The sequence below is a fragment of the Melospiza melodia genome, chromosome 9 (genome assembly GCF_035770615.1).
Source record: "Melospiza melodia melodia isolate bMelMel2 chromosome 9, bMelMel2.pri, whole genome shotgun sequence".
Classification (NCBI taxonomy): Eukaryota; Metazoa; Chordata; class Aves; order Passeriformes; family Passerellidae; genus Melospiza; species Melospiza melodia.
Genome location: NC_086202.1, coordinates 28,705,323 through 28,730,306, shown reverse-complemented (window position 1 = coordinate 28,730,306; position 24,984 = coordinate 28,705,323). Strand labels below are relative to the sequence as shown.

Here is a 24,984-nt window from a genome sequence, read left to right as displayed (position 1 = left end):
TTCTGTTGAACTTCTACAAATGTCTGTAAATTAAGTTCAGTAATGCCCTTTGGTGTTATCTGCCTTGGCCCTTGGGGTGGCATGGTCAGAGCCCTGCTGCTTTTGCTGCATGGCTGGAGAGCCTGTAGTAGGAAGGTGTAATAGCATCTGCTTCCCTTTGGTAGTTACACACAGCCCCTGGCGTATCCAGTTCCCAGACAAAAACATCATCCATGTGCTATTAACAGAATGTCACTGGGGTGTGTTGTAGGCCTTCCTGAGTGCTGTTTAAAATACAAACAAAACCCACAGAAAAAGTCCATGTTTCTGAACGTAATTCAAATATTAATCAACAGGAATGCTTGTGCTTTAAGGGAGTTTAAGGCTTCAGAGGTTTATGTAATCATCTGCTTAAATTTTTGTCACATGGTTTTGTGAGTTTTTCCGCACTGAACCTTGTAACTAACCTTGAAATGTGTCTTTGAGAAGTGTATCCAGTTTTAATTTGAAGACTCTTGAAGAATCACTGTGCTTGGAAAGGCTTTGGTGTCCTGCCTCCCGTTCTTCCCATCAGTTTCAAGGTTGAGCTGTTGGTTCCTGCTGTGCCTTTTGGCTGGGTTAATGAGTGTTCTGAATCCTCTGCTTTCTTCTTATGAAGATACAGGCTGTAACAAGCAGCTTTAGTTTACATTGACAAACTAAGCTAAGCTCTCAGGCTCTGAGGTGCTGGAAATCCAAAGTGTTGAATTATATACGATGCACTGGTCTAGTCCAAACATCCTTTCCTGCTTCAAATTTCCACAAATGTTTCTGATATCTTCATTTGGAACTTTACTTATTTTGTTTTTTCTCATCCAGTGTGGTCAGTTTTCTGTAATGAGCTTGCTGCTGGGTGCTTTGGCTATTGTGGCAGAAATAGAGTTGCACACCTGTGCCTTGTTCAGGTCTGATTTGTACTGCTGGGTTGTCCAGAAGCACTTGGTTTAGAGCAGAGAATTAATTAATTGTGTAGGGAATATTTTAAACAACATCCTGCTTAGTACATGGTGGTGAAATGGGACTTCCCATTGATGAGTATTCTTGAGGTCAGCAAGCCACTTTGGAAATCCTGATGTATACTTTATTTTATAGCCAGTTTAAAATAACGTTTGGCATGTATTACTAAATCAAAAACTCATATGGGTGTCTTATACACACCCTACACCTTTGTGGTTATCTTTATTACAAATAGTCCTTGGCTGAAAGATGAAGATTTGCTTATCTGCCACAACTTGTTCTCTATAAAACCATGCTGAATGACCTGTTTAATGTTTCTGTCCTTTATACTGTAAATTAATTTGTTTGCAGTATTGCCATTGGGTTGATACCAAACTCTGATAACCACCTAGTTTTGCTTGCCTTTAAATATTATACAACAACTATACTTTTTCATCAGTTACTTTATGTGATGTTCCCATATTTAATAATGGTGGAATGTCTTCAGTCAGTAGGCATACTGGTATATTGCTCTGAATTACTTTGGGGATGAAAGTGAAATAAAGAACTGAAATTGTAGAGTGCATCTGGGAAATTTTAATAAGGCAAAGTTCTTGGTATTTCTGTGGGCTTACTATTCTGCATAGAAAGTAATTTTACTTCTTAATGAACTTTCTCACTGAGGTTGTATCATGAATTCTGTGTTAGAATTCTGTTTCTAATCAGCTTTTATTTTAAGAATAGTCTTTATTTTCAGGTTTGAACATTTACTAAGGCCCATTCTTCCTTGGTGTATCTCCAGTGACTTAAAAACATTTTGAAAGAGAGGTTGCTTTGATTTTTACTGTATTTTACACCTAACAACAGGTTTGCTTTCAGTTGAAGAAAAAATAGTCATATGTGCTCCTGCTGTATATCTGCCAGACATTTTTAACCTCCTTTTTAGTCACCTGCCCAACTGACTGTTGGGTTTTGCATTATTCCCATCAGCTGCTTTAGTAATCAGTATTGAGGTTTTTAGGGCTTTTAGTGCTGTTGCTGATCCCAGTATTAGAAAGCTAGTATGGACCAGATTTTAGCATAGCTTCCAAATCCTGGAAGTTCTGTATTTCATTTTAGTTGTGGTTTTGACTTGAATGGAGCTTGAATTTTAATACTGATTTCAAAGGATGAAGGAAAATTATTTCACTTTATTAAACTCTTTTTTTTTTTTTCCAGGGTAGGTAGGTGGTCGTCTGTGGTTTTCTTGCACTTATTAATTCTGTTTACTTGTTCTCATTGCTTGTTTCCTCCTGCTGCTGATACTGACTTTAATGTTGAAGCTGCTGTTTTCCAAGTTGTTGGTTTCAAGTGTTGGTATACATGGGGTGTATTTTCAGCTACACACTCTTAGTGCCAAAGCTCCTTGTAGTAATTGAGCAAATAATACTGACCTGTGGTGAGCAAGCTTATGCTTCTGCTGGAGACTTCACAAAAGATTTTCTTCCCACTGCCCCTCATAAAGTGTGCTTGGGGGGATCCCAGGTGGGGACTGGAAGCATTGCAAGCCACTGAAATGGTGACTCTGTGGCAGCTGCAAACAAGATGATCAGGCAGCTGGGCTTGTGGGGGTGCTGCAGGACAGTGGAATGCCAGCGTCTCACAAACAGACCTTGAAAAGTGATTGAAACAAAGAAATGAGACAGTGCTGTCCTTCACAGGAATGAGGATGGTCAGCAGTAGACATCTCATGTATCTCAGCATAGCCTTGTAAAAACAGTGAGAGAAACAGTTGCTTTGCTGCTCTTTTTTGGGCAGGGGGGTAGGAGGAAGTTGCTGAATTTAGCAGGAGATCAAGAGGTGAATTCTTTCAGTCTTCTTAAAGAAAAAAAAAAAAAAACAGATGAAGATGAAGTAGGAGAATAGGGACAAAATGTACAAATTGAATTATGCACAGGGTTTGGGGTTCAAACAGAATGAATGGAAAAGAGACAAAGACATGCTCTAGAAGAGAGGCAAAAAATACAGTATAAAGCAAGCTCCCCTGGATGTGTAACAGGAAATATTCTTGTGATGTCTTGCTTCCAACGCAGCAGCCTGGGGATGGCCAGAAGGGAACATCTCAAGTTCCTGTTCTCCAGTCAGGTCCTTCTGTCTGACTGAAGATGTGTCTTGACCTTTAATTAGGTAGTCTGTTAGTGTCCCATTTCAATGTATGGGATGGAGAACAAAGTGAAAATGACAGGCAAGACAGTTGAGGTGAAGTATTCCACAGTAAAAATGTATCTTAAGTGGGGAACTCTGAATTACAGGTATGTGGATTACACATCTCTCTCTGTGGGGTGCAAGGGTTACTTGATAAAAGCTGAAGCAATTTTTATAGAAATACTGAAGCAGTTTCTAATCCTGGCACTTGAGTTGTAATTATTTCAATTATTCAGTTAAAATACAGGCATTGTAGGCTAATTGGTGTCTATGGGGACGATCCTTTCAGCTCCTGAGAGTGCTCTATCCCTTCATGCATTCCCTTGCAGCTGTTTTTTTCCTGGAAAAGTAGGTATTTGCTCAGCTGATAGTCTAACTGATGGAGAAACTCTTCAGATAAGACTTCTCTTCCTCTCTCACCTCTGAATTTTACTAAGTTTGAAATTTCTATTATTACATGCAGTCTGGTCTTAGTTTGGGGAGGGCCTAGTGAGGTGGATGAGCATCTGTTCAGCCCTGCAGTAGATGGAAACAGCCTAGCAGTGTTCCAGCTGTCTGTAAAGTTTTCCTCAAATGCTTTAATTTTTTTAACTGCCTAAAATGTGATGTTTCTGCTTATTACTGTAAAGCTAAGGCCTTTTTAGTTCCCTTGGTGGTGGTGCTAATCATACTTAAAACTCCTACCACATATATAAATAATTCCCACCATGATATGCTTTGGTCCTGAGTGAAAGTATAAATGTTTCTTAACAAGTCAGACATGATAAAACCCAGCAATGTTTAGCATGCCACAATATGAAGTTATGCTTCTTTCTGTGACTTACGGTTGAATTTCTACTTTCACCAGGTGGTGAGATTGCCACTTTGTTTTGCTTCATTTTCAAATAAACAGCAAAAGCCACTGTTACCAAATTTGCAAAATGTAAGGTTTCAACCACCACGTTTGCAGGAGCTTTAAAGGGTATGTGTTTCTCATATCTGTTAAAAATGAACTCTAGACATTTTGTCATAGCTCGCGTTGCCAGGAATTATTAACTAGGCAAAATCTCTGTCCTCACAGGCCATGAAATCCTGGTTGGGTCAAGAAAAGGGACACTCCCAAAGTCAGTTTCACAGAGTAAATTTAACCTGAAATTTAGATATGCAGAAAATCCCTTTTCTCTGATTATTGATACATGTAACTGGATGGTCCTTGCTCTGTGAGTGGAAAGGTGGGTAGGCATTTCCTAAAGCTTTCTCTGTGTCAGACCTACTTCCTCACTTCTGTATAGGAGGAATATTCAAGGATGATTGCATTCCCCCACATCCTGCAAATCTCTGTTTGTAGGGGCCAGAGACAGAGAATACAAAGGCCAAGGATTTATTTCTTCATATTCCTCATCATATTTTCATACAGTACACATTGATAAACTTGTTTCTTGCCTCAAAAGCCTGGAAAGAGATTGCTCTTTGGAATACTGTGATAGGTACTATAAGATATCCAAACTGTAGAGAAGGAAAAAATACACAAAAAAAAGACTCATTGACTCCTAGGTGAGGTAAGTAGAAACATTTCTTTTTCTGTAATGGAGCTGGAGCTAATGTGCCTTAACAGTGGGTTGGACAGTGTTGTGTTCACTTTGTGAATATCTTGGTTTGGTTTAGGAAAAGGTATGATTATAATTAATAACAAGTTTCCTCTCCAGCTCTTGTTAATCACTGTGAAAGTGTTTCTCTGGAAATTCAGTTTGTGTAAGAGGAAATTGGGAGAGATTTTAACCCTCTCAAGAGGTTGTTTGTGTTGAGTGGCTAAGGACACCTTGCTACTTTGGGGAAAAACATTGCCATCCCTAATGATTACCTAAGCTATCTTTGAATTTGTCATATAAAACAAACAAACAAAATCCCAACAACAGTCCCATTTCCTGCCTCTCCACCAGCAAATAAAAAGGGTTTAAGAGTTTTAAAGACAGTTAAGAAATTACATGGTGAGCATCTACAGTTTGGAAGCCCCATAAATGGATCTTTATCTGGTGGTCTTTATCCTTAGTTTTAGATAAGGAGAACAGGTTGATTGATGTAGATATACCAGAGGTTATAAACACTTGAAAGAAGGATCTACAAGTGCTGAAAGCCACTTTTACCTAGAAGGGAAGGATGGTGAATACACAGGCAGTGGGTGCTCAGGACCCAGTCGAAGTGAGAAAATGTGCAGTTTTCTGCCTGGGAGCAGGGACAGTCACTGCTGATACCTGTGGTATGCAGGTGGCACTCCTTGGCACATGCCATGCACCTGGAAAAAACTGGGGATAACAGAATTACACTTCAGTTTCTCATTATGTACTCCAATGAAGAAAAACATGGTTTTCATATTTACATGCTTGCAGTGAGTTACCTGGACCACATGAAGTGAAGTAGGATTTTCATGGAGGTTATTTGTGGGGGGTGACTGTTAAATCTCTGTTCAGTGCTTTCACTTGTGCTCTTTTGCCTTTGAGTAGAGAAACAGCTGTGGGTGCAGAGCTGCTTGTAACAGGAGTTTGCTGTGGTTGCATCTTGAGCAGAAGTGTTATTTTAGAGCAGCTCAGTACCTGTTAGCTGAATATACCTCTGAACAGAAGCTGGGCATTAAGTTAGTCACCTAATAGTCTACTCTGCTGCTAAATCTTTTGCTGTTCCTGCTCTGAAATGCTGGGAGTGGGCAGTTTTGAGTTTCCTAATTGGTCAGTTCAGCAAAATGAATTGGTTAATGTGTGGTTACATTGAAGATAAACGTTGATTTATCAGTGGTCAGAAAATAAACCACAAAACATTTAAAATATGTTAATTTTAAAAGTGTTTATGCATTAGACATCTGATATCAGAATAATTTGTACTGGGGTGCTACATTCCTTGTAGGTCCTAGCACTAATGGTGGTGTTACTGAGATTTAAGTTGTTGTTACTAGTTTCTTAGAAACTTAACAACCAGATTTCATTAAATTTGAGCATTGTAGATGCAGGTCAAATAAACCACAGCATTTTAAGATGTGTGGTTATTCCAATGATCACATAGGCTGTGGAAAATTATTAATGCACACCACCTCCAAAACAGTGTATGCTACAAGATTAGAACAAAATGATCCTTTTTCTTTCACATTGACAAGTCTGAGCATTTGAAAATTCAGACAAACTGAACATAAAAGTACAAATCTTGCTGTGTACATGTGCATCTTTGTAATGTTTTTCAGCATTTTTTATATTGAGGTTGAGCAAAAGCAAAACCTGTTCCACATACTTGTTTCCCATTTGTTTTACACTGTTAATTAACTAGCAAACTTTCCAGTGCAAAAAATCCAGCAGTAAAACAGCTGTGCAGTTAGAAGTCAAATAGTAAAGCAAAAATGTCTTTCTAGTAGTCATCAGTAAAGGATTAATAGAGAGAGGTATTTCAAACTTTGGTTCAGAGTTTGATATGGCAGTGTAGCTGTATTTTCCATATTGGCTGAGTTTGTCAATGCAAGTCTTCAGCTGGGTGCAAGCTAGCAAAGATGGGGAGGTCCCTGGCAAAGCACCATCTTCTGGAAGGGATGTGCTGCTGATGCTTTGTGCTGGGAATGGTCCCTTGCCTGTGCTGGGCGGATGGAGGTGTCTCACAGATCCCATTCTCGGTGCCTTCCTGGCAGTGATTGCATGTGCAGGCATTACAGCTCATCTGAGGAACATTTCATGTGCATTTTGAAGTAGTATTTGCTTGTAAGCAATGAACTTGAGGACTTAGGGGCAGTGGGTTTCTTTGTGCTTATATACATGATACTTATTTAACCCATGCTCTGGAAACCAGTGCTGCTGCGAGTGCAGCAGGTGTAGGAAATGTGTGCTGCCTGTGCAGCCACGGGACCGAGCAAGGGCCTCATGAAACAGAGCCATTTGGAAAGGTCTGCAGGCTAGATTTAATTTTCCTGCTGGGTCATTCCTGCCTTGGCCTGTGACTTCTCTTGGCTCAGGTTACAGCTCTTGTGTGCTGGAAGCAGAGACTCCAGCCCTGATAACAGTCTGGGAGCTTGTTCTACATGAGGATGTTTAAGTGAATGAAAAATAAGAGCTATAAAGCATATGTCTAATGAACAGTCAGATTCTTAAGGTTGCCATGTTGAGTGTTCAGAATAAGAAGTGTTTAGCATGTGCTTGTACAACCCTGATACTTTTGCCTTTATGGTGCCTTATTACTATATAATCTTTAGTTACATTAAGATTGCATAGCAATATGTGGTCATGGTTAAAGTGCTCAGTAAAAGTTATTGATACATTTTTCTAAGCTCTGTCTTGACATTTTGTTAGTCGCAGAGAGTGTGGCTTTTTCACATGCTGCATTTTTATTAACTACTTAATCTACCAGTATTTTGATATAATAAAAGCTCTTGAAGGGAGTATACTATTTTTTTTCTGTTTTGAAGAAATCTGTTTTAATTATTTTTCAATTATGTAAGTAAATTCAGGAATTGATTGTATTAATTATGAAATTCATATAGCTTGTTACACTTAGTTTGTAATTAGCCAAATGCATTCATTTTATAAATATTTATGCTTGTCAAATGAGCTTGTTTTCATAACTTGCTTATTTCATTTTTACCACTTGTGTGTTTCAGTTGTGCAAGGGTTTCAGGTCATCATCAAAATGCAGAGAAAAAAGTGTATGCAATGGGATTGCATACCATCAAACAATTTACTTCAGTGCTGATGCTGAGATTATTCAGCATGAAAGAGTACCAGTGACTTTTGTGTTTAGGAAGCTGGTTGCTTCTGAGGGTTGTTCTTAAGTGCTCCTCCCAAACCACAAGATGTGTGCACCTGAGTTTTTGAGAGAAGATCCCACCAGGCTGCATGAGCTGAAAACATTTGACTGTGGCTCAGACTGACTTGGGAGAAGAATGCATTTCTTATGTAGTTTGAGTCAGCTCATTTCTCCACTCAGTGTGCATCTGCTGTGGATTTGTGTGGCCATGTGTTGGATCACTTGCTGGGCATCGAGGGAAGAGCTTGCTGTGCCTGGAGCTGGCAGCAGCAGGGCTGTGGCAGAGGCGTTTGACATGTCTGGCCAAAACCTGATTGACCTTTTACAGAGGAGAGGGGTGGGGGATGAAGGGGACAGAGAAATTCCTACTATAAATGGAGATTAGAAGGAGCTGTATTTTAATACTTTAAATGGTAGCTTATCACAGAGTTATTCCTTTAGTATTACAATGATAAATTGTATTATTATTATAATAAAAAACAGATATATTTTTTGTCTCCTCTTGCAGCAGAACTCATCTACTAAATAGCTGTAATATAATAGGACTTACGCTTTGAAGCAATTCTGTTTCAGTGGCTTTAATGTTACACAATAGGCAATGTTTAGAGTAGTTTAAGTTCTCAGGATGAATTTCAATAATGAATTTCTTTCTTCCTTGGTGTATTTGGAAAATAACTTTTGGTGAGCCTGGAAGTTTGTGATTTTTCTGATGGAGGGTGGTGTCTGTTTATTTGTTTGTTTTTAGAAGCCAACCAACCAAAAAAATGCTTTGCTCCTACACTTCCAGGTCTGTGTTAAAAAAAAATCAGCCCTGCAGCTTGGGGTCCTGAATGAACCATTCAAAGGTATTAGTGCTTGTTTGGGGCTTCTAGGAAATACTGTGTGCCCAAAGATAAAAATGCATGATTCTTTCTATTGCTCTCTTACTCCTGAAAACTCACCTTACAGAAGGGAGAAGAAAAAGGTACTTTTATGTCAGAACAGAGGAAATTACCCTGGGGGTTTGTCACAGATTAGACAGGAAATCACACTACAAATTGACCCCAGAACTTGAATTCCAGCTCACCACGTCAACCACAAGAGCCTTCGCTCTTTTCTCTCAGACAGGCCACCCAGCTGAAAGAAATACCTTTCCTTGGGTGAGGGGAAAGCTGTGCCCACGTCATTTCTGGGCTTGGGTGGGAATTCCTTGTCCTTCAGCCCTTCCAGGCAGGAATGTGCTGCTGGGCACTCGCTGCAGTTTGGCAGTAGTGGGAGTTCTCTGAGTTGCTGTTGACTTCTGTTCTTGTGGTGGTTCATGTTTCTCACTGTCTGTAAGGCACATTGCATGCGCTGTGGTCATCTCAGATGCAGCTGGAAGGTTTGTAGGAAAAACAAAAAAACTGCATTGTAAAAGTTTCTTTTGTAGGAGAACAGTATCAGCTCGCTGGAATGTTTATTGCATTTGTAGTTTTCTGTGTCATTTTAACCTGGTGCCAGAAAGTATGGCCAGAGCAGTCACTTGAGTTAGTACTGAGAGAGGAGGAGTGTGTACTTCAGGAGATTTGGGAAGCTTAGGTTTTATTTTATGCAAGAACTGCATATTCAAAATTCATGTCATTGTAGCAGCCTGCACTTGTCACCCTGTTTACCTCATCCTATTAAGCAGAACTTTTGGGAGGGCTGCTTTCTGCAGTGCCAGCTTTAGTTCAGTGTAACATGTGCAGCAACTGAGATCATCTCTTCCCAAAGCTGTCCCGACCCTTCAGTCTATATTCAGTAGCAAAGATTGAATTTCTTGTGGCAGATTAAACTGCTCTTCAGCTCCATCTACAGGGTTACCAACTGCACCAGGAAAAGTTGGATGAGAGGTAAAGAGGTCATGGTAGCCCTTGACATAAAGATGAAAGACCTCCAAGGGTGGATTAGATCAAAACAATGCTTGGTAGGCTGTTTCCATGCTTCATAGAATACAGTGCCACTAGAGCAATGTGGTCAGTGTGATACAGAAAGAGCATCCCACCAGAAATAGAAGCTGGTGCTAGAACCAAGAAATTCAGCAGTGTGAACCTGGCCTGCTAAAGGTGTATTTGCAAGAGGAACTGAGAGAAGGAAAGTATTTTAATGGCAAACCTTCCAATTTATGGTAGTATATACAGCATGTGAAAAAAGTACTTTAGTGCAGCTCACTTCCTAATATGATACTTGGTTGCTACGTAAAGTTTAGGAAAATATGTTTCTTAGTTCTTTTAAAATTACTTGAAATTTGAGCTCACAAGGACAGATTTTTATGACACTTCGTGCATCAGCTCTACTAGTGATTAGGATTTCACAAGCTTCTGCAATAAAAATAATAGGATTTTTTTTCCTCAAAAGTATAAGAGGTTTTTTGTGGTTTATATGCATGAGGTGCTTTTTATCTCCCTCTTTATTCTTGATTTCCTGCAAAGTAATATGATAGCCCTTGCATTTATAGTCTTGACCACAGTAATTAGAGATTTTCCTTAGAGGATGCATCTACGGAATGCTCCAGCTTAGCTGTGCATGGAGTTTTGAGACAAGGGAGACAGGTGGATATGTCTGTTGTTATGCAGAAAATCTGTGGTGAAAGTAGATTGCTTGTTTCAGGTTTCCAGAGACTGACTGATCAGGTGTTATCATTTTGTATCACTCAGTGCCTTAGCAATTTATTTTGTAATATGATACACAGAACAGAGTAAATGGCTGTTAGTATTTTTGTATGTGGAGTGTGATATGATAATAGAGGAAAACCAAGAATTCTATACCCTTGTGGAAGACCTAGCATTTCTGATTTCTATATTTTGTTTCTCTTTTTTTTTTTTTTTTGCTGATGATATCAGACCTCTTTTCAAACACAGATACTTAATTAAAAGACAGGTTATCCCTTTAGAAAAACAGTGTATTCACATCCAGAAAAATCAGTTTGATTATTGGCTAAATGAGTAACAGATTTCAAGACTTTAGGCAATATTAAGGTAAACATGAATTATCCTATTACTTGAGATAATTTAACTCTCACCAATTAATGAGTAACAAGATAAAGGGCAAGTTTCAGTATGAAATTGAGAAGAAATGTGGTAATGAGTTATGTGGTTTGTACCTAGTCTAAATAACTGTCTGATGTTTTTCAGCTGAAATGTTTGTGTTGAAAGTGCTGACCTTGGGTAATTAACTGGACATTCATTGTGTTCAGTGTGCAGTTTGTGTGCAGATGTGTAGGGTTGGTGCTGTTCAGTTGAGAAATGCATTCTTTGTGTGAGGGAGGCAGATTTACCCTGCCCACCCTTCCCAGAGCCTCCTGCGTGCTGTGGGCACAGGGCTGCTCTCGCTGCTGTTGTGCCAGCACCGCGCTGTGTGTGCCCCGCCAGCTGGGGAGGCAGCTGCAGGGAAGGAGAGAGGAGCGAGGGCAAGGCTGGTTCCTGGGTGTCTCCTCAGCCTGGCTGGCCTGCTGCCTGAGCTCCAGAGGGGCATTGGCCAGCCCAGGGAGCTTGGCAGCTTGTGCTCCTGTTGGCCTGAGCATCAGCGTTAATGTGACACCGGGAGCTGGCAGAGAGTCTTGTGCAGGCTCAGTCCTGTAATAATGTGATTTTAGAGCTTTTGACTGGTGCAAAGCATGAACAGAACAAATCTGGGCAAGTTACACACAATAGAAATCAAAGCAGAAACACCCTCATTCTTTTGTTTTTCAGAACCAAGTGCTTTCTAGTTTAATTTTAGGTAAGCTTGGTCTGTGTTACTGTCTTCTGTTGTCTGAAGCATTGAAAACCAGACACAAGTAGAAATCCTATGTAGTGAAGGCAGTGGAGGAGTTGATTTTGGAACAGTATGCATGAATTTTAATGATTTGAGGACAATGAGCCCTTGCAATTTGACTTGTTTACTCTGTTCTGGAATGTCTCTGAAGACATAAGATGGTTAGTAGCTCTAAGTAAAGCCACATTTAGAAGCTGATAGATGATGTTATTCAGATCAGTTTGATTCCAGGAGTTTTAATCCATTGAGATGTGAGCTGACAGTGTAACATTTCCTCAGACCTCTTGGACAAATCTCTATTTTCTTGATGTGACAGTAATACCACTGCTGAACATGCTGGAGTAGCTGTTCTCTGCTGTGGAGATGCAGTACATTAGAGAGGAGATGTTGTGCAGGACCTAAACTGCTAAGCCAGCAAACTCTACCTGACCTGGCTTTTTTTTGCTTTTCTTTCTTTTTTTGTTTTTTTTTTTTTCTGGTTGGGTTTGTACCAGCTCTGGTGGTGACAGGGAGAAGGGAGCTGTGGCAGAGAGATTGTAGGAACGAGCCATGTGAAGAAAGAAGTAGAGATGGGAGAAGACGCAAGAAAGCACAGACAAAGATGTGAAGAGAAGGACTTGATGGAATGAGGACTCAACTGGGAAGTTTCCAAACCACTGCTTTAGATTTTATGATATTGGTGATACCACGAGGAAAATTTGTAATTGTCATATTGTTTCACCAGATTGAAAGAGATTTATGTTCTTTAATTAATTTTTCTCCTAGATGTTGAAGGTGTCTAAGTAATTGGCTCTTGGACCACTAGGGAATGTATCATTCCAGTTAAAAGATCACTGACATAATGAAATCTTTCAAGCATTTTCCAGTGTGCAATAAGTATAAAGAGATTGTTATTTTGGCACATTTTGGGCAGAGGATTATGGAAGATAAGCTTTCAGTAATGTGTCTGTTTCTGTTCTTAAATTTTCCTCTAAGTTTACTGAAATAAAGCTTGCAGAATGTTTGCATAAGCTATAAGCTGGTGTAATTTTATTAGAATCAGGGCAAATCACATATGTGCAGTTCAAGTCATGGGTTTTATTGCAGGGAATAAAATCACTCCTAGCACTAACTTGCCTCATTGGTTTAATGCAGTATTTCTGTCATTTGGTTGTTCTAGGCTTTGAACTGTGGCATTAAGAGTTGACTGTACCAATTTGTAGCTGTGATCATTCATTTGCCCATTTGAAGTACCCTTCATGGCCTTTCAGAGCAGGCTTTCAAAAGATCCTTTTTATGTTCCATTTATCACCTTTATGCTTAAAACCATACAAACATGTAAACTGTAGGGAATGCAAGAGAGCAGTGTCCCAAGCTGGCTTTCTGTGGAGCAGTGCAGGGTGCAGTAAGCTGAAATGGAAATTGTCACTTGTAGTAATTCTGCATGGAGAAGATTTCCAGAGTAGCTTGGAGTAAAGCTAAAGCCCCATGGCATTTTTGTGAGTTGCTGTTGCATGTATTGGATTAGCAGTGGAGGAATCACAGCTGTTTTCCTGGTGGTGGGGTAGGAATTCCTGTGAGAGGAGCTGTGCTGCCTGTGGCTCTGCATATCGGGGTGAAAGAAGAGGAGCATTATTTGACTCCTGTAAAGCAGAGCTCAGTCTAAGGGGTCTGAAAAGGGGGCACAGTGATGCATGCAGCAGTCTGAGCTGTGCTGAGCTTGTAATGGAGAACATTTAGACAGGAGCTCCTTTTCAGGCATAGAGTAGGTAAAAATAGTTGCCTGAGTCTATAATGCTTTTATAAAGTTTGTAAGGTTGAGGAGTTTTGTGCGTTTGGTTGGGAGGAGGCTACTTTAAAGCACCAGTGCAGTTTCTCAAGTCAAAAGGTTGAAAACAAAAAATGAAAAAAGGTGCTAAACCTTATAGAAGGGGTTGGTAAGAGCACTTAGGTCCAGCCTACAGGCCTCTAGGATGATAGGCATTTAAAGGGGAATTGAATAATTGCAGCTGTTTTGAAAGGAAACTTGCTCCCTTTTTTCTCAAAACTATGTTTTTGTTTCACAGCAAGCAAGGGCAGAGCAGGAAGAAGAATTCATCAGTAATACTCTATTTAAGAAGATTCAAGCTCTGCAGAAAGAAAAAGAAACACTTGCAGTAAACTATGAAAAGGAAGAGGAATTTCTCACTAATGAGCTCTCAAGAAAACTGATGCAGGTAATTGGTGCCTTTACTGATGTTTTTTCCAGGAGCCTCAGGACTGACTGGTGACTGAACTTTTGTGTTTGTGTCTGCACTCTGAGGGAAGTGGGCAGGTTGGAAAGCTGACACTTGATAAAAGCAAAGTACAAGAAGTGTAGTGAGTGACCTTTCTTTTTAATGTGTTGCTTTGAAGTTTGCGTCTGTGAACTCAACTTTGAGAACCTGAAAGTTTGTGTAATGATGCAAAAATAGGTATAGCTTGCAGTAAATGTCATCTGCCTTCCAGACAAGAGTTACTGATTAATTTAAAATGTTAGTGAAAGACACTTTCTTTTCTGGAGTATTTGATTCTTAACACAAGTCCTAAAAGATTAAACTTTATATACAAGAATGTGCAGCAATGCTTAAAGGGAACTTTTAATGCAAATTTGTCCGTACTTGTAACAAAACCCTTGCTCCCATTGAATTAAAACACATCAGTTTGATGGTAAAAGTAAAAAGTTGGAGATGCTGGGCCAATTGTGGCAGAGAAACCTCTTTCCATTACCCAAGTTGCTAATTTTTAGAAAGTGGTTCAGTATTTGTTGGAAGTGTTCTACATGGTTGCTCTGTTCTCGCAGTCTTGCCTGAATACCTGCTGTTGGCTCCTGTAGGAGACAGGGTGCTGAGTTAGGGGAGTGTTTAATGTGATCTGCCTGAGCTTTTTTCATGCCATCAGTTCTAAGCTTTGTCATGAAAAACCAGGCACTTCAAAAGGAGCTAATTTGTATGTTGTAAGCATTGCTGTGTTCTGCAGCTGGAGACTGAAGGCATGTTAGGAAATGCAGTATTTGGAAACACCAGCAGAGCTAATCCCATCTGGTGCTTTTGTCACTGAAAACTGGGCCTTCTCTCACTTTGTCTCTTTGGTGCCTGTTATCACACAGGAAGCTCAGTAGCAGGATAAAATATCCCTTACTTGGTATTACTATTTCCCCTTGCTGTTCTTGAGGAGTGACAAGGATGTTTCTGAGTAAGAGACATGTTTGATTTCTAAGCCATACATTTTCATTAAAAACCGAGAAGCAGATGGCAGTAAAATAGGGGTATCAACTGTTCTTTTCTAATTGAAGTAAGATGTGGATATCACTATAGAAAAAGCTTTCTACTGAAGTCTCTTGCAGTAAAGGGAGAAATGGTACACTGAACAATGTTGTTTAATTGAAAGGGAGATGTAGAAATCTGTTACAGAACCAGGTTATGTGGGACTGTAGTATACATTATAAAGAGGAAACCAAAACTTACTTTAAATGTAAAAGCATGGATTACACCTGATTTGTTTGAAAGGTTTTGAAGTCATATCATGACCTTGGACACAAATTTGTGCCACAAAGTTCTACAGCAAGTAAATTGTTGTATCGAGTAATTGCTTCAAATATGCTTACCCTTTTCCCTAGAATGAGATTGTTTTAACAGTTTTTTTTTAAACTATCTTTAGTAGCATTCTTAAATTGCTAAAATTATGCAAAATAGGTTTGCAAAGAGAAATATAAACTTCTTGTCAACCTAAAAGTACTTTTTTTTTTCTTTTTCTTTTTTTTTTTTTTTTTTGTTACGGGCATTCAGAAACTATCCTTTGACTTTTGCCCCAAGTTAAAGAAAAAGGAAACGTTCTACTGTTCTCAAAATGGCCAAGGGATGCTTGGCTTGTTATGTATGAAACAAGGCAAGGGGATTGTGCTATTTGTCTGTTGGAAACCCTTAATGGGTGCAACTTCATTCTCATTGGTGAGAGAAAAATGCAGAGAAGCATCTGAAACAGAATGCAAAAATAAAGCTGGAGTTATTCTCACCTTTTGTGCAGCATCTGGAGAAAATCCTCAGTTGTGGATTCAACATCATCCCACAAATACTGCCCAGCTTTCAGCAGGCAAGCTGCAGGCTTGTGCTGAAAGAAAAAGCTGTATAGCCATACCTACAAGAGTATGGAGGTAAAATTCTGATCCCCACCTGCAGCCTTGGATTTCATTCCATGTGGCCTTGCTGTAAGCCTTTGATAAATATGGTTATGTCAACCAGAAGGTTTCAAAATACAGCAGTTCATAAATGCAGCTGTGTTCCAAATTGTTCATCCTGAAGCTGTGTGATTTCTCTCAGCACCATTAGGTAGCAATATTTGAGAGTAAATTGTGAGTTTGTCCTGTCTGAATAATAATCCAGGTAAAAGAGAAAAAGAGAGCAGCTGTCAGCATCCTGGTGGTGTTGGTGGTTTGCCTGTGAGGGGTGAGTGGCATGGAATTTCTTGCTTAGAGGTTCACCTGAAAACTTCAGTGCCCAGAGGAGATAAGGATTATATCAATGCTCCTCCACAAGGCCAGAGCTGGAACTTTTGTGGCTTGTGCCTAGGCACCAGTGGTGTTCCTGTTTATGGCATATGCTAAGGTGTTATTAACCCTTCCCTTCACTGGTCAGCAGATTCTGTTTTCCATACTTCTGGATGACTTTTCATACCTTTACAGTGGCTCAAGACTTGCAGTACAGGTGGAGAACTTGTTTTAAAGCAAACAGTTTAATATTAAAGCTGTTTTTCTGTTTGTGTGTATGCTGAATGCAGATCTCATTTCATGGCTTGATTATGTCTTTGATGTGATAAAATTGCTGTGAAATACAAAACCAGGATATCAATCTAGTCTCCTAAACATCAGTAATGTGGTTAGCAGCTTATAAATGATACAGAAGAAATTGTTCCTTCCACTAAAGAGCTTGCTTACCTGTAGATTTAGGGAACATTTCAATATTACTGTTTGTTTCCATGGAAGTAATTTTTCAATTCTTCAGAGATCATGGATTTAGTAAATTGACATTAGAATATTGATGAGTTGCAGGCAACTTTTTTAAACAGCAAACAGCTGAAAATAGTACTTGATGTTTTTTGTTTTCTGAAAGATTATCTGTTGTCTGAAGATTATTTGTTGATTCTTAAGTGTTGGACCCTGGAAATTATACCCACATAGAACAACAGGTTAAAAATTGGAGAAGAGAAGCTAAACAAACTCATTGTTTGCAAAGAGGGTATTATTGGCACATATCACATGGTCAGTTTAGAGTTTATTAGAGCATCTTTTCTGTAATTGAATAGTCTTCCCATCATACAGATGTAGGGCTACATTCTTGACTAATGATTTCTTAGACCAGGAAGGTAAGATAATTATAATTTCCTTTTTTTTTTAATTTCCTGAAATGTATGGGTGCCAATACTTACCATTACTCACTAGAGTGTAGCAATTCTATCTTATTAGGAGAATAATGAACTCATAAATGCCCATTTCCATTTTTGGCATCTTTGCTCTGCAGGGAATTCTAGCTAAATTAGATGCAGACTTTGAATAATGACTGACCCAGGAATACAGGAGTCTCCAGTTGGTTGCTCCACTGTTCTTTGGGATTAACTCATAATCTCTGGGTTTGCCAGGCAGTGTTGGTCTGACCTGGCACTAGACTTAGAGCATTCATGCTGTCAGACGTTGTACATCAAATGGCTTCCTGCTTTTTGTATGAGTAAGGGAAAAAATTGCATAATTGCATATAAATCTGTTGTTTTGTCTAAAACTTTGCATTTTGGAACCGAGGAGAGGTACTTCTGCTAAACTGCATATGATTTGCACTCTCCCAAGTGAGAGTATTCTTTTTCAAGTATTTGCAGCTCTGTGCCTGTTTCAAAATTACTGCTGTATTACTCTGCTGAAAGGCACCTAGCAGAGGGACTTTTTTCACAGTGCCTGTGTATTTGTTGCTTTGTCAGACCTTTGTTTGTCACAGTTGCAGGGGTTTATGCCTCTCATTCGGCCTGGCCTCTGGAATGAGCTCCCAGAACATTAAAACATTTTGAATGTGGGAGCTGCCTGCCAGAGCTGCAGTGCTCCTCCTGACAGCCAGCAAGAACCCCCCAATCCCCCCTCAATGCATTACTGTTATAAATCACAGGCTGCCATCAGGTTTGCAATATCAGAAATTAATTTTGAAACCCTTTACTATATGCTAGACTGAATTTAAACAGGCATGGTAGCAATAAAAGAAGGTGTTTCCACTGGAATAACACTGTCTTTCTGGTGCCATGGCATTGCTTAAAAATATCTTCTTATAACTCTAACGTTCACTGTCTCTACAAGCCAAATGAATGAATGTACAATTTTATTAGATAGATTTCCTTTGTTTTGCACAATTATTAATTGTCTAGTTTGAGTGTTGCAGAAATGAAGGAGCACATGCATCTCAACAGAGATCTTAGAGTAAACAGAAGATTTTTATCACATGCATCCCTGATAAAGTTCTTATAAGCCTTATAAATATTTATGATATTTTCCTATGTACTTCATGTAGTTATATTTTTGTTTACCTGATGAAGTCTCTAAAAAAGCATGGAAAATGTTTTTTATAGCATCCTCAATTGCTAGTCGTTATAGAATGGTAGCAGTATATTGCAGAATATTGTGAGAAGTGTTTTGATGCAGGCTCAGTTCTTGCAGTGGTGGACATGGACCTGTTGAGTTACTGTTTTGAAACTTAAAGTAGTAAATCTTGAAAATTTACCACTTGTGAAACAAGGCTGCTCCAAAGAAGAATTTATTTTTAATATCGTTTAATCTTACAAAGTCAGTTGCTTTAAATTGGAGACCAGTCCTTTTCAAAATCAAATTCAGATTTTCTTTCAACACCCTTATATTTTTGAAGTGCAGATTGGTCCAAGTAGTTGTCCTTGAAAGAAAGGTATTAAAACATACCAGGATAACAGCATGTGTAGTCAGGCAAGGTAAATAATTGGATGTCTGTACAGAAATGTTTCTTATGTAAGTCTCATTCTTGACAATTCTTTAAAAAATTGTGAGCCTGTAAACATAAGCTATTACTCTTCCTGCTCCCAAAATACCATGCATCAACTCAAGGATGCTAATGGGATTGTGCTGAATAAACAGAGCCAGCTCATCTATCAGTTATTTGATGAACATCTGGACATAAAGAGGAGGCAAACTGCTGATACTAAATTGTTAATAAATAGGACTTTCAGGATGCAGTGAGGGAAGAAGTGGACAACTTTTGAGAGCCTGGATTGCCTAAAAATAGATTGTGCAAGGTCGTAGTCTGGGGGATAAATGAGGGTTCATTTTCTAAGGGGAACTTCATCCATTGGCTCCATTACTTCATAAAAACACTTCCCACTATCCCAGAAGTAAGCCAGTACAGGAAGGAAGGAAGGCAAACATGGCCCTGCATTGTATGAGGACACTTGTTTCAGCAGAGAGAAAGTATTGCTGTAGTTGTTTAGAACTTAAGTGAGCTGAGGCACACAGTCCTGCTGCTAAGCTTTGTGTTGGGTAGCCCCATTCTCACTTCAGACTAGTCACTGTCTCTCTTGCACCAAACCCATCTCTAATCTTACAGAGCTGAAAATTCTCCTTCTGTTTTCATATGTAATTCAACGTCTGTAAGACATTGGCATCAAGGTGACACTTTGCAACACATTTTTCCTTCTCTATAGCTGGCAGGTGTTATCTGTAGACTGTTGTTACTATAATTGCATATAATTTAAAGCAGTTGGGAAAAACTCTTTTACTTTACTAAGTGAAATAGACACTATCCACCTGTATTGTACCAGGGAATATTTTCTTATTGTTAGCAATTCTATTCTTCAGCATTAAGGTTTCATCAATAACTGAATTTTTATTGTTTTGGTTTGGTTTTGTCATCAAAGAAAATAAAAGGGAAAAATTATTTTACCCTGTATAAGTGACAGACATCACTCATATATTTTGGAGGTGTAAATAATATTTTTCTCTTTCCTTGTAAAATGAAGTAAATATTTTCTATTATGAGTTTGCTGTTCTGGTATTTGTTTTAAATTGTGAAAAAACAGATCTCAGCATTGACAAGCCCTGAAAACACAAACCCCAAACTTTTCCCATATGTATATTGCCAAGTAGTTGCTGTCTGCCTGTTGCTCTTCTTCCTCTCTGTGCCTTTTGCCTTGACCTCTCTGCCAGGCTGCACTTCACAGACCATTTTGTCTCTAAATAGGAGCAAAAGGAGCTGAATTAACAAATGAGCAATTTTAGCTTGTTTCAAAATCCAAGTCTATTCCTTCCCTGTGTCTATCCAGCAACCTTGATTTGTGTCCATGACTCCAAGGTGTCTCCATTTCCTCAGCTTTTCCTCACACATTTAACACTGTGATCTTACAGATTGTTATGTGCTGGCCAGAAGAACTGGCATAGACAAAATAAGCAGGTGGAAAAAGGTGCTTGCAATTGTCAGTGGATGGTCAGAACACAATGTAGTGACACCATTGTGTGTTGGTGACATTTGCTTTTTCCTGAGGCAGGTTCACGTGTTTGTACCATGGTGCCAGTCACACTGTTCTATCCACAGGAAGACTTGGATCCCTGTCTCAGAGGGACTCTACTCCAAGCCGTACTTTATGTTAAAATGAGGGGGATTTTTTGAGTCCATCTGCTTGAGAGTTAAATTTTTCTTCTCCATTGGACATATTAAATGAAAAAAACCCTTTCAATATTAAGAAAACATACAACATTGATTTGAAATAACCAGTAATTTTATGTCATCAGGACAGTTTGATTTTAATAGCATAGGAATATAAATTAGAAATTTTTTTTGTGGTTCATAAACTAGTTGCACAGCAATTCCATTAGTATGATTTCGGTCACAATTTTCAGCTTTCAGCTGCCTGGAGAAGGAAGTGCTCAGACCTGCATTTTGTGCTTTGGGTGTTTTTGAGATGATGCATTTAGATTGAAATTAATGCTTTTCTGAACATTATGATAGATTTTTACTTTGGAAATGTCTATAATACATTATATATAGTATATAAAATAATCTATTTTAATTTGACTGAATTCAATTGTTGGAAATTACTTTTCTGTGCATTGTAAATATGCAGCACAGTTTAAAATGCCCTTTTTTGAAGAGCTGTTAGGTGGGTTGTGCATTTTGAAGTTTTTTGAGAAGCATCAGTAGAGAATTTAACATGGAGGAGGAATAAATGTGTGAATAAATATATAAAAGGTGCATAAGTTCATGCTTTTATTTGTTTAAAATATTTACATGTCTCCTGAATTTTTAGCTGCAACATGAGAAAGCTGAACTGGAGCAGCATTTAGAACAGGAACAGGAATTCCAAGTGAACAAACTGATGAAGAAGATTAAAAAACTGGAAAATGATACAATTTCGAAGCAGCTCACCCTGGAGCAGGTAACTCTTTCATTGCACGATTATATGACTGAAAAAAACCCGAGTCTTTCTTTTGTCTTAGATTTGACTTAATGTTTTAAGCATGTAAGAAACTGGGCAGTATTGAGAATGTAGAAAAGTCAGTTCAGCTTCCAAAGCAATAGAAAAGTAACATAGTTTATTGTGAGAAACTTGGAATAGTTTTTTTCATGGCCATTATATCTGAGTATGTATAGTACATTTGTTACAGTAGCCTTTGTGTGGGCCTTCATGTCTGCTGGACAGCAGTGACTTTTGCAAATGCAGCGGTTTTGTAAATAATGCTGCCTGTTGCTGTTCATCATCTCCCACTCATGCTGCTGGTGAGAAAAGACTGTCACTTCTGGTGGTGCTAAGCACAGTAGTAAATGATCTGTTTGTGGTCTGGCTGTGCTCTAGGTCACCTTTTGGTGGCAGCTTGGATAGCACAGCTTTCTGTGAGTTGTCAGCTGTGTGTATCCTTCAGAAGCCTTGAAGTGAGACTGCATCCAGCTCCCTTTCTCCCCAGGCAGTCATGAAGATTGCAGAGATAAAACACCCCTTGTTTGGCTGTGTTTCCACAGGATGTTTAGACATTGGGAGTGCTCATGTCTGATTTTAGGCATCTGCATCAAAGCATCTCAGTGGTGTCAGTAGGAGACCTTTTGACTTAAATGGCAAACTGGTGAAACCTTTAGGCTTGTTAAAGGACTCTACATTTTCTGGCATGTGCAGGTCCAATAATTCAGGTGATGTAAATATAGTGTGTTATCTCTGTGATTTCTTCTGCTGTGGAGCTTTTTTGGTTGCTGGTAATCTGAATTGTTGCCAGTTTTGTATGAGTCTCCTTTTTCTGTTGGCATGGATAAATTAGTTAATGGCTATCTAAATGATCAAGTGATCTTGATTCTCATGGTAACATTTATATGGAGAGACCTATGGAACAAACTGAAAAATAAAAGGTAGGAATATATAGTTACCAACAAATCCTTACCCAGCATGGAAATTAGCATGAGGTTGAAATAACTCTCTTAGCCACAAGGTGGTGGTGGCTGCCACTTAATCAAAATGCAAAGTAAGCTTAACATACTAAGCTGTGGCAGTCTTTGAAATGTTAGCATGAGCCACGGCTGAAATCTTCATGGTATTATTTTTGTCTCATTCTGGACAGACTGACTTGTGAAATCATAAAATTTGAAACTTGTTGCTGCATCTAAATGTCAGTGATACACTGTTCAAAAAGCATAGATCCACAAAGGTCTTTAGTACCTGGCTTTGAAAACTTTGTGAAGATGGTAAAATTTACCTGTCAGTCTTGCTTAGAAATTCCATGTGAATTTTAGTGTAATTCACTGTATGCCTTTGTTTTCTCTCACAGTAAGGTAGAGTAAATATCAGGTTAGTTAGGGCTTCAGTACCCTTTCTTTCCTCACACTAATTAAAAGTGCTGATTGTGCTAATTAACCAGCTGAAGCAGCAGCCTTGGGGCATGTGCTGTACCTAGCAAGAAACAACCCAAAATTGTGAGGAGACTCAGGTTGCCTTCATTGCACATAGAGAGAATTAAGGAAGAGAGATTGTGACAATCTGCAGCACAACCATCAGAACACCTGTTAAACAGGGCTTGGAAGGAGAACTCCAGTGCTTTAAACTGGGCTACATTGAGATCTGTCACTAGTCAGTGAGCAGATAATTACAGCATATGTTCACTAAAATGTTGTTTCTAAAATAGAGAGAGTGAATTATCTGTGCTTTGTGTTCTTTGTTTCTCCTTTCCTTTTTTTCATCTGAACTGCTTATACCACAGGTGATCAGGAGGTAGCTGATTTCTGGTTGCATAGAACAGTATTCCTTAATAAAAGCTAAATTGGATCTTAGGTTTCAAATGTGACCTGAAATAATTTCTTAAGTCAGCTTTAAGTCAGCGGAGCATTCTTCTCTGAAGGCAAATGGTGAAGAAATTTACAACATGTGACTATTTCATTAACTGAATGACTCAGTTAAAACGAGCAATAATGTTCTGTGTTCCAGTTCAGTGGTTTGATAGGAAATAAATAGCTGTCAGGATTGCCCTGCAGAGGCCAAGTGTGTGTACTTTGCTGTTACTATTTTTAATTGCTTTTCTATTTCATACAGTGCAGTGAGAAACTAGAATTGGTGCAGCTAGGAGATGAGAAATAACAGCTAAACTGCTAATAATCATCTCCTGTGTCTACTTTGAAAGGAGAAGAAACATGAGATGGAAAAATCTTGGGGAAATATTTTCTTGGAAAGCAGCAGAGAATTAAAGCTGCAAAGGGCAAGGTGGAGATGAGAAGCAGAGAAGTAAAATTTGGGATAGTGGGCTTAGGCAGAGATGAGCAAATTCAACTTTGATTTGGAAAACCTTCATTTCAGGAGGGAACAATTGTGCTCTTTAATAAGTTGGCAAGACAGTTGACAAATCAATAATACAGAAATACACATTAAATGGATATTTTAGCTGCATTTTGAAGTAAAGTAAGTGCATGTGAGAGAGAGAGTAAGAAGAAACACAAGTGGGTGGTGAGGAAAGTTAAAAGGAATTTTACTTTTCCTCTGAAGAGATGGTCTGAAAAGCAAGCAATGCTTCTTTGTTTCAGTGATCAAAATCGGGTGATGCTTGATTAGAATCTAGCACTGAACTTCTGTAGAGTGACCCTAGTATGACAGAGCTACTGACTTAGTCCTGAGCATAATCCCATCCTGCTCATTTTATTTCAGAATATTACCACATTGCTAAAAAAGTCATTGACTGCAGTACATTTCAAAGTTCACCTGAAACTATTGAGTACCAAGCCAAATACACCAATTCTTTGAATTCCCAGCTCTCAACAGGATGCTCCACTTGCTTCTGCTGTAGGTGCCATTCAAGGTGTTCCTCCTCCAAACTTTAAAATCCTGACAGTGGGAGAAACTTGTCATAAGTGTTGTGCCAGTTGTCATGGTCCTTGTTTCCAGTGTGTTTTCATATTGCTGGATATTCTAGACCTGTTTCACCTGGTTTCTTTGGTGCTTTGTCAGAGCAGCTTCAGAGCACAACACAAGGCGTATTTGGGTATTGTTGCTGATGGTTTGACTTTGCCATTGTGCACACTCACCTACAAGCAGATTTATAATTAATGGACTCTACTGCCTTGGTGATGGTTGCTATAATACTAAATGTAATCTGAGATTTTTCAAATCCAGGCTTATAAATAATTCACTCTGTCTTTAAATTCCAGTGTGCTCTTCTTCCTACCATTAAAAGATACGGATTTCTTTTCACCTGTATGTTCTTGTGGGTTTGTTTGTTGCTAGATCAAAACATAGTTGTAAAAAGACTAAGAGCAGGTGAATCTAAGCCATGCTGTATTGAAATAATGCAAAAGCCATTGCTGGAGAGATCATAACATTATTATGCACTAACACTTTTTTCATCATGTGATTATCTAGCTAACTGCAATGTAGGGGAGATCTGGGTTTTGCTAATGTAGAAGCACAGTGTGCAGATTGCCAGGACATTTTCTGTGGTTTCTTTCCTCTGCACATTCCCAGCCCCAGGCATTGGCCAGACTGTCTGGGGAGCCCTGAGGCAGAGTGCCCTGTGCTCCTGGGGCTGAGCCCTTTGCTCTTCTACCACTCCACCTCAGCCATGTGGGGAACAAAGTGTAGCTCAGGATCCAAATTCTCATCCTCGTGGCGAGGCTGAGGCATGTTGCTCCTGACTTCTCTTTTATTGAGATGTAGGTTCCCTGAGCTGTTAGTGTACATCTGGAAACTCAAACATGGAAAGATTTGCCAGACAGTGTTTCTAAGTATGTTCCCTATTACTCATCAACATATGTCTGCTTCTGCTCACAGTAACTAATTCCTCTAACCTTTAAAGGAGAAAGTTGTACATCCATTAAACTTGCACTGGTA

The 24,984-nt window shown here is 39.0% G+C and overlaps 1 protein-coding gene across 1 annotated transcript in view; it reads left to right on the top strand.

Moving 5' to 3' along the window:
- Window positions 1-24,984, top strand: part of CCDC6 (coiled-coil domain containing 6) — a 48,194-nt gene that overhangs the window by 5,425 nt on the left and 17,785 nt on the right. The window contains exons 2-3 of the mRNA XM_063164023.1: window positions 13,689-13,838; window positions 20,938-21,066. Coding sequence (XP_063020093.1) covers window positions 13,689-13,838; window positions 20,938-21,066 — 279 coding nt within the window. The remainder of the gene's footprint in view (window positions 1-13,688; window positions 13,839-20,937; window positions 21,067-24,984) is intronic.